At 46.2% G+C, this 14,885-nt stretch overlaps 1 protein-coding gene across 1 annotated transcript in view; it reads right to left on the bottom strand.

The window, feature by feature from the left end:
* Nucleotides 1–14,615, bottom strand: part of CEP250 (centrosomal protein 250) — a 43,671-nt gene extending 29,056 nt beyond the window's left edge. Inside the window, exons 1-17 of the mRNA XM_026862348.1 lie at nucleotides 14,556–14,615; nucleotides 14,080–14,136; nucleotides 13,257–13,339; nucleotides 12,527–12,692; nucleotides 11,721–11,827; nucleotides 10,454–10,681; nucleotides 9,785–9,881; nucleotides 9,217–9,315; nucleotides 8,075–8,236; nucleotides 7,594–7,772; nucleotides 6,964–7,146; nucleotides 5,992–6,136; nucleotides 5,561–5,707; nucleotides 5,155–5,385; nucleotides 2,813–3,006; nucleotides 493–620; nucleotides 130–299 (exon numbers count right to left, since the gene is read on the bottom strand). Of these exons, the coding sequence (XP_026718149.1) occupies nucleotides 130–299; nucleotides 493–620; nucleotides 2,813–3,006; nucleotides 5,155–5,385; nucleotides 5,561–5,707; nucleotides 5,992–6,136; nucleotides 6,964–7,146; nucleotides 7,594–7,772; nucleotides 8,075–8,236; nucleotides 9,217–9,315; nucleotides 9,785–9,881; nucleotides 10,454–10,681; nucleotides 11,721–11,827; nucleotides 12,527–12,692; nucleotides 13,257–13,339; nucleotides 14,080–14,136; nucleotides 14,556–14,615 (2,436 nt within the window). The remainder of the gene's footprint in view (nucleotides 1–129; nucleotides 300–492; nucleotides 621–2,812; nucleotides 3,007–5,154; nucleotides 5,386–5,560; nucleotides 5,708–5,991; nucleotides 6,137–6,963; nucleotides 7,147–7,593; nucleotides 7,773–8,074; nucleotides 8,237–9,216; nucleotides 9,316–9,784; nucleotides 9,882–10,453; nucleotides 10,682–11,720; nucleotides 11,828–12,526; nucleotides 12,693–13,256; nucleotides 13,340–14,079; nucleotides 14,137–14,555) is intronic.
* Between the last annotated feature and the right edge of the window lie 270 nt (nucleotides 14,616–14,885).

The raw sequence follows: 14,885 nt of genomic DNA, 5'->3' as shown, positions 1-14,885 counted from the left end.
TGCTGCCTGGCCCAGCAAGGTGTGACCTATGACAGATGGTTGCTGCCATTTCACACACTCAGGCTATTACTCTTCTAAAGCCAGCCCACAGAGCTTGCTTGAAGAATTCAGAAGCATATTGTTTCCTACCAGGTCTTGCAGGAGTTTGTTTATTTCCACTTCATGATCAGTTTGCTGCAGTTTGAGGGAACTGTTATACTGCTGCTCTGTCTGCAAGAGCTGCTGTGCCATGTTTTCCCGTTCCTGCCTTATTAGAGATCGCTCTGCTTCCAGCTCACACTGAAGGCACTTCACTTCCCCTGCAAACAGGATAAATGGCAAGATTCAGTGTCTAAACAATGGTTCTGACTTCACTGACCTTAAGCCATCTGAATGTCAGTGTAGGAGATATTTGCCTCCATCCCCTTCACTCCTCAGAAGCACTGTGGACACAGAGCTATTTTTATACCATCTTCCTTAGGCAAGGGATCACCAGAAACAGGAGGCGCTCACCTTGTATCACCTCCTTGGCCTGCGTGACGGTGTGAAGTTGGATTTCAAGCTGACTTCTGGTGATCTCCAGCTGAGATAAGCGCTGCTGAGCTTCAAACAGGCTGGATTCCAGCATCTCCTTCATTGACCTGTAAGTTGTGAATACAGAGAGAAATGAGTTTGTTGCTCCTGACGCCCACTGAGAGTTATTCCAGTAAGAAGTCATTCAAGATCCCTACCCCTGAGTATGGAAAAGCATGTTTCTGCCACTTAAAATAGCAATGCAGGCCCCTCCGGGGCAATGCCCAGGCTTTGCTCATGACCTAGCATAACACAGAAAGCCCAGCCGAATTTGATATCAATGGCCAAATCTTAAATTTCTGTTGGCTGACACACAAGTAGCTGTGCCCACAAAGTCTGGGCCAACAAGCAAAAGCCTGGTCTCTGCTCACAGCCCTCAGCTCATCAGTGCTTCCAGGTTGCTCTGCAGGGGGACAGAATAAGAGTCTTTCCCTGGATGACTTGTGACTTTTCAACTGCTGTTCACAGTGTAGCTATAGGTAAGTAACTTTCCAGACTCCTTGTACTTAAAAGGGACTCAAGAAATACATCAAATGATATAGAAGATCTCTCGCTTGGAGCAGCATTTGTAAGAAATATGAACTAGATTTTTCTCTGAACAAGGACCACCTGAGAGACGGCAGCCTTCAGTTTCAACTGTTGAAAGTTCAAGAGAAAAACTTGCTACTTTTCTCTAAGTGTTGCTAACTAAGTAGGCAGTAGCTCAAATGACCTGCTGCTCTTTAAAATGGAAGCTGTAATACTGCAGAGCCAAATTCTTACAGCCACAGATTTCAGCCAACTGCTGCGTATGACACACTGGATTATGGAACCAGGAGCTGAAGTCACCTCCCTGATCTAACACAGCGCCTGTGTGCCAGGTTCCTTCAACACACAGCACTGCCTCACTAGTACGGGGCTGCCATAAAAACCACAACAGTAGAATTTCACTACTTGGATGGACAATGGAGGATGTATCTTCAAGAAGGAGAACAAGCACATATTTCTGATTATGCCAATCTCTGGCAGTCCAAAGTAAATATGCTCCATTTTAGGATAAATAAAAGTCAGTCTCTAAAACAGAACAGAAAAGATAAGAGTCCAAAACTGTGACAACAAAAGGCTCTTGAGAACACATCTGGTAAGAATAGTTGCTGAATTTTTATCTATTTTCAAAGGTTTTTCATAACTAATATCTTTTTTTAAAAAAGAATGTATCCCTTAAAAAATTTTTTTTTAAAAGGAGCAGAGGAGCAGAACATTTAATAGTTTAGTAACAGCCCAATAATTGACCAAACATAACTCAGCTGGATCAAATAAGAGAAGCTGGAGCTCAGAAGAAGCAGCAGCTCTCAAGAAACACAGAGTCTCAAAACGGGTGTTTAGCAGCCGTCCTAACGACATACCCTGGAGTAATAAAGCGTAAAAGTCAAGAAACATGAGAAAATGTCTAAACCATCATTTGTACAGCTCTGCAAGTCCAGGAGTCTTCTAAAAAAACACCTACAAGGAGGACAAACAACTCCATTTTTTTTTCTGAAAAGCAGAACTTGTCACATACGATCTTAGAAAGGCAGAAGGACAGAATCTTGTTCCTTCTCTGTGTAACTTCTCCAAGACATCTGTCTCTAACAGCATGTGGTAAGGAGTACAGGACACAGACATCAGTGATGAGCAAGAATCCTCAAAGACGTGAGGATTCAAAAGAGGTTTCCCAGGTGCTGGTATAACCAGCTGTGGGTTCTGCACCACAGGTAACAAGAGTGAGCTTCCAACCAGAATACCCAGAATAACCAGAAAAATTTGCAGCATGAGCCTCTGGCTTCACCCTAGATGGCAGTGTCCTACTCACAATGTCTGTATGCAATAGCCATCGATAGTCAACTACTTGATAAGGAAGGATCTATGTTCAAATGCATAGAACAAGAAACCAAAACCAGAGAGAAACTTCAGTTTCAGTAAACATCTGCAGGGTTTAATACATACTCAGTTCAGAGCCAAGCTGGCTTGCTTTGGACTTCACACAGGAATGTGCAAGTGGGAATGAACATGAGCCCAAGGCCCAGGAGATGTTTGCTAGTTTTAGCTGTCAGGAAAACAACATTAAAATCATAGTATACTCTTTTTCATTTTGCTCAAGATTCTTTCATTTTCTGCCCAGGGAAGGTGAAAACATTTGAAAAGCACACAGGATGCAATAAATCCTCGTGTACTGATTGCCACCTTTTATAATTACAGACATGATATAATGTCCTGCCTAGGGTTTCCCCCCTGCCTTTACCTGGCCTCTGCCAGCTGCTCTGAAAGGCCTTGTCTGTCCCGCTGCACGGCTTCCAGTCGCACCTCTAGGGCAGCCTTCTCATGCACCAGGAACTCCTTCTCTTTGGACACCGTGGCCAGTGCATGCCCCTGGCGAGAGGACTCCTGGCGCAGCTGCTCCAGACCACTGTGAGCTGACTCTTGCTGGCGGCAAACCTGAAAGCAGGACAAAAGACAGTTAGAGCCCTTTCTCTGGAGTTCTGTGCAGAGTCTGCCAGTGCCACTTCTGCATCAGCTGTAGGAGAAAGAGCTCCTGTACTGCGGGCTGAAAGTTTAAGAGCATCTGCTCTATACCATGCTAATACCCTGGGCTGCCAAAAGGCACTGGGATTGTTAACTTGAAAGTGATGAGTAAGGTCACACTGGGCTGCCTGGGACCACACAGCTCCTTCACAACAAACATAAACACACCAGACTACGTGTTTTCATGAAAAAATATGGCATCTTCCAGAGCTGCCACCCTGCAAACTAAAATTCTATCAGAATCTATCCCAGTGCTGGAAATTTTCAGAAAAATTTGAGCTAAAGCAGTTTTGCTCACTGAAGAAAGTGAAAATACACATAGTTTCTCCTTCTGGAAAAAAAAGAAAAAGATCAAAGTGCATTGGATGCAATGAGGTGATGCTGGGCAGGGAGACAGCCCTTGGAGTGATTTATGAAAGTCTGGCTGATGTGACCAAAGAGATGGTAGACTCTATTTGTACAGTAGTGCGTGTGAACAACACTCTTTGCTTGTTTTACACAAAGAAGTTGTCTAATATACCTTGCTGGTATTCAAACTTGAGATTAACCACGATTCTTTAGCTTTTTTCTTCAATATAACACCTCTGCTGGATATTTGCCAAACATACCATGGACTCCAAGACTGACTACCTAACAGAGAACAGACCATCAGAAAAACAATTCTCTCATTTATCCCATAAAATCCAAGATTGTACATTATGAAACTGACATTTAAATGATGACAAACTCCCTGGTATCTTCAGTGACATGATTCTCTCAAGCTCTTTTTCCAGGCTATCAAAATCAATTAGTCCAGAGTGAAGAGTCTTGTGTGATCACCTATTTCTCATCTTCCTCAAAGCCTAAAGAGGCTCTAACAGCTCACAGAATCATAGAGCCATTTAGGTTGGAAAAGACCTCTAAGATCATCAAGTCCAACTGTTAACCCAACACTGCCAATCCCACCACTAAGCCATATCCCTAAGCACCATATCTACATGGCTTTTAAATGTCTCCAGGGATGGTGACTCAACCACTTCCCTAGGCAGCCTGTTCCAAGGCTTGACAACCCTTTCCATGAAGAAATTTTTCCTAATATCCAATCTAAATGTCCCTTGGTGCAACCTGAGTCCTTTCCCTCTCATCCTGTCACTTGTTACTTCTCAGGTAGTTGTAGAGGGCCAGGAGGTCTCCCCTCAGCCTCCTCTTCTCCAGACTAAAACCCCCCAGTTCCCCCAGCCACTCCCCATCAGACCTGTGCTCCAGACCCTGCACCAGCTCCGTTGCCCTTCTCTGGACACGCTCCAGCATCTCAATGTATTTCCTGTAGTAAGGGGCCAAAAACTGAACACAGTAATTGACGTGCAGCCTCACCAAGGATATCATTTCCCTGTCCCTGCTGGCCACACTAGTTCTGACACAAGCCAGGATGCCACTGGACTTCTGGGCCACCTGGGCACATTGCCGACTCATCAGCCAGCTGCTGACCAGCACCCCCAGGTCCTTTTCCCCCAGGCAAATTTCCAGCCACGAAGTTGCATGTATGTCTTAAAATATATTTTCAACAATTTCAAGATCTCGTTCCCATTCTCAGCAGTACAAGACAGCAGACACTGACTTGCAGCTTTGTCCCGCTCTCTAGGCTCGAACAAACGGAGTTTTGAAAGTTGCAGACTTCACAACAAAAAGCATAAACAGAAAGACGCAACCCCGGGGTTTTTGACTCAGAAAAAGGGTGAAGAGGTACACGGTTTGCTTCTTTTGCCACATGGGAGAGTAGCAGCCTCACTCAGATTCATGGGCAAGACAAATCATCTCTCTGCAGCTTATCAAAAGCCAAAAGAGAGGCCACCACAGACAGGTGGATTGAAGTCATCTGTAGAAGCAGAGGACAACTGAGAGAATTGCAGAACAGCTCTGCCAGCCATCAACACATTTCCAAAAGGCAGTAAAGAAAAGCTTCTGACCTCCAGCACTACCAGGTCTCTCCTTGACAAAACCACCACAGAACCCAGCAGACAGAGCTTCACGGAGCCCAGCACCCAAAAGCCCACCCGGAAAGCACCAGGTTTTTGGTCTCACCTGACTGAGCTGCTCTTGGGTTTCTGCCTTCTCCTCTGCCAGCATCCTCAGCTCTACCTGCAGCCCCTCCCGTTGCTCCTCCATTTTCTTCAGCAGCTGCTCCAGGTGGGCTTTCTCTTCACTGAGCTCTTCATTCGTTCTTTCACACGAGTTCAGCTTCTCCTGGTCAGAGATCTTTGCTCTCTCCAGCTCCTCCACTCTACCTGACAGAACTTCATTCTCTTGCTCCAGCTACAGTCACAGAAGCATAAAGAAAATACAGTAAGATTTACCATGTAGAAGGTTTGGCTTAGTCAGAAAAAGGAACATTTCCATATTCAGGCAGTTTTACGTCTGAAGGCAAGAAGTCTGAAAAGAAGCAGCAGCTGCAGACCAACACTTGGCGAGATCTTTTGCAACTGCTCACCTGCAACACAAGTTTGTTCAGCTGCACTTTATCCAGTGCAAGAGCTTCATTGATACTGCTCATCTTCGCTGCTGCTATGTGTAGATCAGCTACTTCAGCACTCAGCTTATTCTGAGCCCCTCTCAACTCTGCTACTGACTGCTCTGCCTGAAGAGACAAAAGAACAACATGAAAGCAAAGACAAGAAAATCCCTGACTTGAAGCAGCGACTCCAGATCCCCTTTGGTGCCTCTGACACACCTCCAGTCCAGTGCTCCCAATAAGCACATGAGGACTAACTACACCAAGGAGTCTGTGTGGTCTGATCACCATTTTCCAAGCAGGAGAACACCACTGTCACTGTCTTCTACTGACAGAAACGCCACCTGTGCTGGTCCTGCTATCACAATTCCCTCTCCCAGGAGTGCTGCCTAGGAATAAGGTGACCATACCTTCTCCAGCGCCATGGAAAGCTCGTCTTTCTCTTGCTTCAGCAGATCTCTCTGAAGGTGTGATTCCTCCAGTGTCTCTCTTGCAATTATCAGCTCACTTTGTAATGAAGAATGTTTTTCTTCGAGTGCAGCTAAGTCCTTCAGCCTATGAGGAGGGGAAAGACAAACAAGTTTTTACATTAAAAACATTCTCATTTCCAAAACCAAGATTACATACTATTTCCAAGATATGGCAGTTTGAATGATTTGCAACAGCTTTCTATTTACACCTAAAGAATACTGTAATTTCCTGACTAACATCAGTCTTTGTCATTGACACAGGTGAAACATTCATCATTGAGAAAGTAAAATAAGCTTCCAGACATCACAGGTTTCCAAAAAGTTCAGGTCCTTTCAACAGTCCAGATTAACATTCTCTCAATTATTCTTGCTTATGGCAACAAAATGATGAAAGAACCCGAACCTGTTTGGGGAGATCTGTAAGAATTTCCAATGACAGGATGATTCAGGCTGGCAGGGACCCCAGGAGGCCTCTAGCCCAATCTTCAGCTCAAAGCACCTGGGCTCAGCTATGGGATCAGTCCGGGTTGCTCAAGGCTCGACCCACTTGGGCCTTCCAAGTTCCCAGGGATGCAATCTGCACAACCTTTCTGAGCAACCTCCTCTGCTGCAGGATTGCCTTCATGGTTCCATTTTTTGTTCTCCTCAAAGCCAGCCTGAACCTCCTTCTTTCACCTTAGGCCTGTCATCAGGTCTACTCTGGTCAGCTTTGGAATGATTCTTTTCAAGAGCCATAAAGAAAGTACAAGGAGGCACCTCTGCTGTGCGTCAGCAGGGAGCCAGACCTGCCCACATGCTCCCTTCACCAGTCTGTGCTACACATGCTGAGCAGACAAAATCCATTCTTTGAGGGGGGCCTCCCACTGTCCGGCAGCACGCCCACCCCTGCCCAGAGGAAGCTTTAATGCTCACAGGAGCTCCTGGTCACGACGTGCTCTCTCCATCCTCTGCTGCTGCTCCACCCTCTCCCCCTGGGCTGCATCTTCCCTCAGCTGCAGTTCAGTGTTACTCTGACGCAGACGCGAGGCTTCTTGCTCCGTCTCTTCAAGCTGTTGCTGTAGCTCTGCCCTGGTTTTCTCGACGTTTGCACAGTCACTGCAAAGACAAGGCTCAGTCAGAAGGACGGACAGGCCTGAAGCATCACGGATCCCATTTCAGTCACTCCAGGCTGATGCTGTGGGCAGCACGGTAAGGAAGAACTTGCCCTTCCCCTCACAAGGCCACTGGAGAGGGACACAGGAAGGCAGGCAGGCTTTTGCCCTCATTCACTGGGAAGCCATGGCTAGGAAAGAGCCCCCAAAGAACAGAATTCAGAGAACTAGCATGTCTAGAGGGAAGCATCTTGTTTCAGTATCGCTCCGAGTCTCCAAGACAGCATTAGGATTCAGAGGAAAGCAGGAAAAGCAGTGACAGGAGGATGCTGAACGGCCAAACAGGGGCATACATGGGGAGGGCAGGCGAGTTCTTTGCCCATAACACTCTGAACTCCCAGGACTGGAAGCTGATTGCCTCCAGAATGCAGGAGGAGGAAGGGACACTCACCTTCTGAGTGCTTCTACCAGCGACTGCAGGTGCTGCTGGTGGCTGCTGGCTGTCTGGCATTCCTGCTCCAGTTGCTCAAGGCTTTGCTGCAGCTTCCTGCACTTCTCTTCCTGCTGCCTGTGCTGGTGCAGCAGGACAGTGATGGAGTCCTGCCTGGCAGAGAGCTCTTCTTTTAGGGCCTCCAAGGAATAGGCATGGAAAACACAAACAAACAATAAGGAGCAGGGAAGATGGCTCCTGATAGCTTGAGAGAAGCAAGCAGCAAGACAGCTCACCTGAAGGCAAAAGATGTGATGAGGGGGTGCATATCAAAGAGAGAAAAGCAGCAGAACACAGAGCTGGTGAGACTGGTGAGGCGATATAGTACCAAGAGTGGGATGGCTAGAAAGAAACTGGCTAAGTAAATGGAAAGGTTTCAAGATAAGCAAGGCATCAGCAGTTGAGCCTGTGGCCAGTGGTGAAGGCAAGGAAAAATTCTCACCTGTGCTGCTCCTCTCCTCCTTGCCAGTGCTTCCTGAACCAATACAAAGGCACACTCTGCATCAATGGAGCTCAGACAGGAGAGGATGTTGCTAGATTCTGCCTGCTGGGAGCTGTCAGTGCAGATAATGCTGACCATGCTGTCACATTCATCTAACACCACCTGAAAGCCCACATCAAGCTGTTACTCTTTGCTCATTCTACTTGATTTTGTCTATTTCTCCATTTTCCCCCGCTTCAACCTGGAGTCATTAAAAACTCAATTGTCTCATTTCTTCAGACAACAAAGAAGTTTTGTCCCTGTGGTCACAAGTACTCCAGGGGTTTCTGAATACAGCTACTACAAACAAGAAAAAACAAGTGTGAAGTGGGTGGAGACAGCCTGAACACTCAGTTTCTTGAATTATTTGAGTCTCCTTCGGCTTCTTAGAGACACAGACGTGAGGAACACCAAATCAACACTGGAAATAGCAATGAAAGGAAATATTAATGCTACCCAGGGAAGAAGGAAGCTGATGAATACTGGAAAACAGCATTGAAAAAGCTAATGTCTATAATTATTCCGAGCAGTAGCACAAGAAGATAAAAATGACTACCTAAAGGGAAAGAATTGACTTTGTGAGAAGCTGTGTAAAAGATCTAATGATTAAACCCCCCTCCCTAGAGTGAGGTTTAGGACTAAGCTAAAGTTAGCCCTAAACAGTTAGATCAGTTGCAATTCTGGGAAGATAATAATGGTCAGTAAATGCAGAGTGATGGAACAGTGTTGGCAAGTATATTGATTCAGTCAGTGACCTTTTATAAAAACCTAAATAACAGAGTCATTGCCCAGGGAGGGTGGGAGAAGCCTCCAGGCAACAATAGAATACAAATGTCAAGTAGCCAACTCAGAAAGCACAAACAGAGGCCTTAGGGCAAAGGTACTGAAACTTCTAGTGACTTAGCTCAAGTGTCACAGGACAGCCAACTCAGAAGTTATAACAACAAGTTGTATGTCGGAAAAGTGGTATAATAATTAAACAGCCAGTAGTACTTAACACAGACAGTATAAAACATAGGTATCTATTTCCTTGGCTAGTCATTTGCCTTCCTCAAGTACTTTTAAATCAAATTACAGGGATGTGGTCCCAACTCTGTACTCACCTCTGTTATATCTTTTATCAGCTTTTGGAGGGAAAGATTCTCTTCTTTGACACTTTTAGTCAATGAAGCTTCATATTCTTTCTCTAACTGACTTGCTTCCTGAGAATAGAATAAGCAAAGGGTTGGTGGGGAAGAGCTGCTCCCCTCTACAGCATTCCCAGCCTCAGCAGCATCGCTGTGCTGATAAGCCTCAGCCCTACTGATTCCAGTATATTCCTTCCCATATCTATTGAATTCCTTCTTTGCTAAAACTAAGAAGAGAAAGACCAACAGCTAGTTTTCACAGGCTGCTATGAAGCTGTCAGTTTCAAGGAACTTTGATCCCTGGAGATCTAGTCACAGGCAGAATAGCACATTGCAACCCCCGGAAGCATCTGCAGCTCCCCTGCCACTGCCTGCACCCGGGCTGACTCACATGTGCCTGATGCTCCCACACCGTGGTCCTCACTGCTCTTTCTCTTGAGGAAACCACACCCCTCTGCTAAAGCTTGAGAACAAATAAAGGTAATCTTTAACAAATTAATCTTAAACAAATAAAGGCCATCTCCCAAATAAAGGTAAAACATACTAGAATCTCCACAGTGTCATTGAGTGTTTTCATGGTCTTGTCCTTCTCCTCGTTCTGCTTCTGAGACTGTACAAGCAAGGCTGAGAGCTCCGTCACCCTGAGAAGAGAAGGTCCACGGGCCATTCCAAAAGCATCACACACCAGCACCCGCTAGAGAGCTAAGCAGCTCCCAGCAGCACAGCAGAGACAGTTCAGCCCAGAAAATACAGCAAAGGCAGTGTTCATCTCTACATGTTAATATGCCTGAAGTTGCAAAATGGCACTTCTTGCCCCAAAAGACTTCTGCACTCAGTCTTGCAAGGAACTGTCAGTAGAGAGGTACAGATGGCCCTGGGCAAATTCCTCACAACTCCTTTGCACAGCCCTGGGTAGCAGAAGGGCTGTACAAGAGGCACAGCTCTCTTTATGCTGGCCTCAACTTCTCACCAAGAACCAAGTAACAGCAAAAACATTGTAATTCACAATCTCTTTTCCAGTCTTGTCTTACAAAAGCTTCTGTTGGTCAGGCGTGTTTTTCTATCCATTCTGCTGAAGGCCATAGCTTGACTAGGGACAGAAACAAGGCTGTGCAGAGCAGGTGTGTTTTAAACGTGAACACAGCCCATCTATGAATCCAAAAAACAACCACAAAAGGTAGTGTTGATAACAGCAAAGCTAAAACATATTTACCTGTCCTGAAGCTCCTTTTTCTCCAGGTCCCTATTGACTTGTAAGTGCATCACTTCCCAAGTCTTCTGGCTTGTTTCCTGTTCTGCCTGCTGCTGTGCCTGATCCTCTAGGACACGTCTACCCAGACTGATGGTCTCCCAGAGCTGCACACCAGAGTTCAGGCGGGAGCAGTTTACAAGTATAGATCCAGAAAGCCTCAACTGCTCTGCCTTCAGCTCGGACAAATCTCTGCAGAAGGATCAAGAAAGAAATCATATTCACACCACCATCTTTATCAGCTGACTCACTTTTGAATCATGTTAATGGTGCAACAGTAAAAGCTGGCAGGAAAGATGACGTCTTTGCTGGGGACAAATCATTCATCTGACACTTTGAGATCAGGACACATCTGGATAGTTGAGCAATGGGTCTATTTGATGGTTTGAGGAGTGAGGCTGTTTTCCCCTCAGAGATAAGAAGAAATGTATGGAACAGCCAAAAAAGGCTTCAAGAATTAACTAGTAGGTCAGGGCATACCTGGCACATTAAGGAAAGCTTACAGTCAAGTAAGGTAAATGGCTGACAGTAACCCAGAGTTTGAAACTGTATGCTGACAGCAGAAGAATGTACTATTATGGCTACACTGCTTTTGTTTGCATAGAAGGCAACTGTGAGAAGGGAACCTCAGAGAGACCAAGAACAAAAAAACAATCAATAAGAAGGTATCAAACTAAACAAAATACATTGGATAAATGCAATAACAGGGTCAAGAAGCTATTCTTTCTCTCAACAATGTTAGTACAGGAATAAACAGATGCAAACTGACCAGAATAAATGTAAGATGCAAATGAGAAGGAAAAAAAAATATTCATTAATGACCTTTCCATCAGGAGCAGTGGGAAAAGAAAGCCAGTGAGATTTAAGGCAGATTTTAATCCCTCTGTGAAAGGGATCACTCTATGTGCTGCACGCATGGCTTTGGTGAGTCTCTTCCAAGATGTCCACATGTACCCCTGTCTATGTTAATACACCCAATCATCAACAGAGTCAGTTCATCTGATCAGGGCCTCTGCACTGCTTACACCCTGAGCCACGCAGTGTGCTCTGAAAACCAGCATCAAAAATTATTCCAAAAATACCCAAAAGCATGCTTAACGGCATTGCTTCAGCCTACCAAGGCGAAATCTTATCTTTAGCTGCAACTAAAGTAACATCAAGGCTCAAAAAGCAGCTGTGAAGGGAAGCTACATTTTTTTCTGCAAGAGGTCCAGCCCGAACTTCTACTCACCGGTCAGTGGCAGTCTTCATTTCCAGGAAATGACGGCGGAAGGTTACCACCTGGCGCCACAGGCTGAGGAGACGGTTACGTTCACCCCTTAAGTAGTTATCAGAAAGCTAAACAGGCAAAGACAACAAGAAATGTCAATTCAGCCTCAGCTGTCACTGTACAAGTCTTTCAGATATGAGAGAGTACAACCATCATCACCAGGTCTCCTTTAATAACAATTCCACCAGGGGCATTAAGGACTGTAGAGGCATCCTCAGTGGACCTGCCACCTGGCTTCAGAGAAAGAAACATCCATACTTCTCCTGCAGGAGTGGGTATCAGCAAAACAAACTGACCACGATTCATCATCTCGCTTCACAGAGGTTTCGAACAATCTTGGTAGAAGACGACAAAAACAAGCCCCTCCAAGACCAGTGTCAGATTTGCTTACAGCAGGCTACTGGTAAGGGAGGCCTGTCCTGTTCTGCTGTTGGCTACTCTGAGTCTGAAAACACATAGACCTCTCTGCTCTGCACTGCTGTAGATAGATTTAGGAACTGTTGAAACAATGACCACTCATGTGAGACTGCCCTACAGTGTCCAGCAACAGCAAGCATTTGCCTTTTAGACCGAGCAGTGTGGTCACAGCAGGGGGGGTATCTCACGTGCCCACAGTCTGCTGACACTCCTCCACCTCATGCCCCTGCCTCCTGCAGTCAGCACCAACACAGCCTCAATGGAGCCACAACTTTCACACAGCCAGAAATAAAATGCATTCTCATTCCACTCTGGCATCACATCTGACACTCCCGCAGCCTTATCCCCACCTCACGTTCATGGCGCCATTCACTCTCCTTCAATTCCAGCTCCTCCCGGGCCCTTATCCAATCCGCCGTCAGTTTTCCAACATCTTCTTTAAGTGCTGAATTAACCTCATTTGCTTTATCGAGGTGCTCCCGCAGGAGAGTGTTCACGTCTGCCAGATGCTCACACCTTGGAAAGGGAGAAAGAGCAATGAGGTCACGGAACAACTGCTGTCCACAGGCAGCACCCCCGTGACTTTCCAACTCCCTCAAGGCTGGCTGTTGTCAAACTGAGAGGCAGTTAAAGTGCCTTCTAGGATTAACTAAGATCTCTCAGTGATGGCAAACTCATCTGCTTCTCCTTGCTTTGAGCCTTCAATTTCCACCTACAATTTTGGTTTCCTCTGCAAGTTTGATGATGCCCACGGTTAACTTCTTATCTCCCCTTTGTGCGGTCTGATCACTGGATGCATCACCTTTCTCTAGCATTGTCCTAAATCACTCACCTATTGAGCCACAGAATAATTTAGGCTGAAAAGGGACCTTTGGAGGTCACCCAGAACAACCCCCTGCTCAAAACAGAACCATTCAGCATGCAACACTACTACTGCACCACACAGACTGTGGACCTTTCTCCTTTCTAAACAACTTGCCCAACCACTTCTCTCAAGGAGACTAGGTAGCACTGACAGGTTTTCCCTCACTCCATAAGCATCAAGGATACCAAATGTAAGGTGACACTTCTTCCCTTTACCTTTGCTGCTCCTCTTCCAACTGAAGCAGTGCTTTCTCCAGGCTGTGGTCTTCTGTGGCTTCCCACCTGCTCAGAAGGGATCCCTTAAGAAGAAAGGAAATGTTTTGTCAAATTATTGTGTTCCCTTCACTACTGTCAGCATCCATCACCTTCCCCTCCATTTCTTTGGTATCTCAGGAGCTTGTGGCTTCTTACAAGCATAACAGTGTCGTGACCATGGAGGGGAAGGGTGTTACTCAGTGGGAGTGGCTCTCCTCAGTCTCCCACTTTCACACTCTCACAGCTGGGTATCCTTAGCTGATGATGATGAGTGCTCACTTAGACTTGAAGCCTGGGAATACTCTCCTTTGTTTCCTAGGTTTACTTTAGCTGTCAGGCAGAAAGAAAAGCAGAGGTCAGGCTCTGTGTGTTGAACGCCACCATTCTTGCCTTCTAAAATGCTATGTTTCAGTTGTCTCTTTCAGAGACAGCCATATAATGTCTAAAATGCTATGTTTCAGTTGTCTCTTTCAGAGACAGCCATATAATGTAACAGGCAGTACAGCTCTCTCCTGAGACCTAGGACAAATGTCACTCCAGCAACAAAGCACTCTTCCACAAAATTAAAATCCTTCTTCAATTGGTTTTTGGACTGGCATTTCTGGGACTACTGGCTGCTCTAAGAATGGTAACTGGACAAAACAGGGATGGACAAGTGTACAGTGCCTCTTTAAATCCCTGGGTAGCAAAATCTTGGTTTCCTCCATCATTGTTTTCAGGAACTTTTTGTCTGTGTTAACAAATGCTATGTGCACTATCTTTAGTTAGTAACCTCCACACTCACCCCTTCTGCTTCCAGCTGCTGCTCCAGCTCTTGACACCGAGTCCGGTACTGCAGCACCTGGGTGGATAAAGAGAACGATGATGAGCAAATGCAGCTTGTAACAGACTCAGCTCCTCCCACACCAGCTCTTCTCTGAGTCTTCACAGCTCAAGCACAGCACATTCCCCGGTGCTCCCGATACAGCCAACAAGAAGCTGTTACGATACAGGGAAGATTCACCTTTTCTATTATTAAACAACTTGAGACAGGGTTTCAGAGTCACAGAATCATCAAGGTTGGAAAAGCCCTTGAAGCTCCTCTAGTCCAACCATGAACCTCACCCTGACCATTCCCAACTCCATCAGATCCCTCAGCGCTGGGTCAGCCCGACTGTTCAACCCCTCCAGGGATGGGGACTCCCCCCCTGCCCTGGGTAGCCCATTCCAACGCCCAACAGCCCCTTCTGCAACGAAATCCTTCCTCAGAGCCAGCCTGACCCTGCCCTGGGCAGCTTGAGGCCATTCCCTCTTGGCCTGCCACTTGTTTCTTTTACACATAGTGCTCCCTGCTCAGCTATGGCAGCAGAATGAGGAGATGCATTCAGACAGCCGTGCCCGGCCTATGGCCACTATGGACCCCAAAACAGTATTTCCAACGGGCTAGACGGCCAGCGTGTCCTCTAAGTTGGAGAAATGAGTTTTCAAAACTGTTTTTCAATATTTAGCAGGTACAGATAGTTCCGACCCAAGCCCTGCTCAGTCACCGCAGGTTCCTGCTGGGCTACAGCAGACACGGAGGGGCAGAAGCCGGATGACCTGGCAGCAGCG

Source organism: Athene cunicularia (assembly GCF_003259725.1).
Source record: "Athene cunicularia isolate RWA chromosome 20 unlocalized genomic scaffold, athCun1 chr20_part1, whole genome shotgun sequence".
NCBI lineage: Eukaryota > Metazoa > Chordata > Aves > Strigiformes > Strigidae > Athene > Athene cunicularia.
The sequence above is the reverse complement of the archived record's forward strand: the minus strand, read 5'-3'. Positions and strand labels throughout refer to the sequence as shown.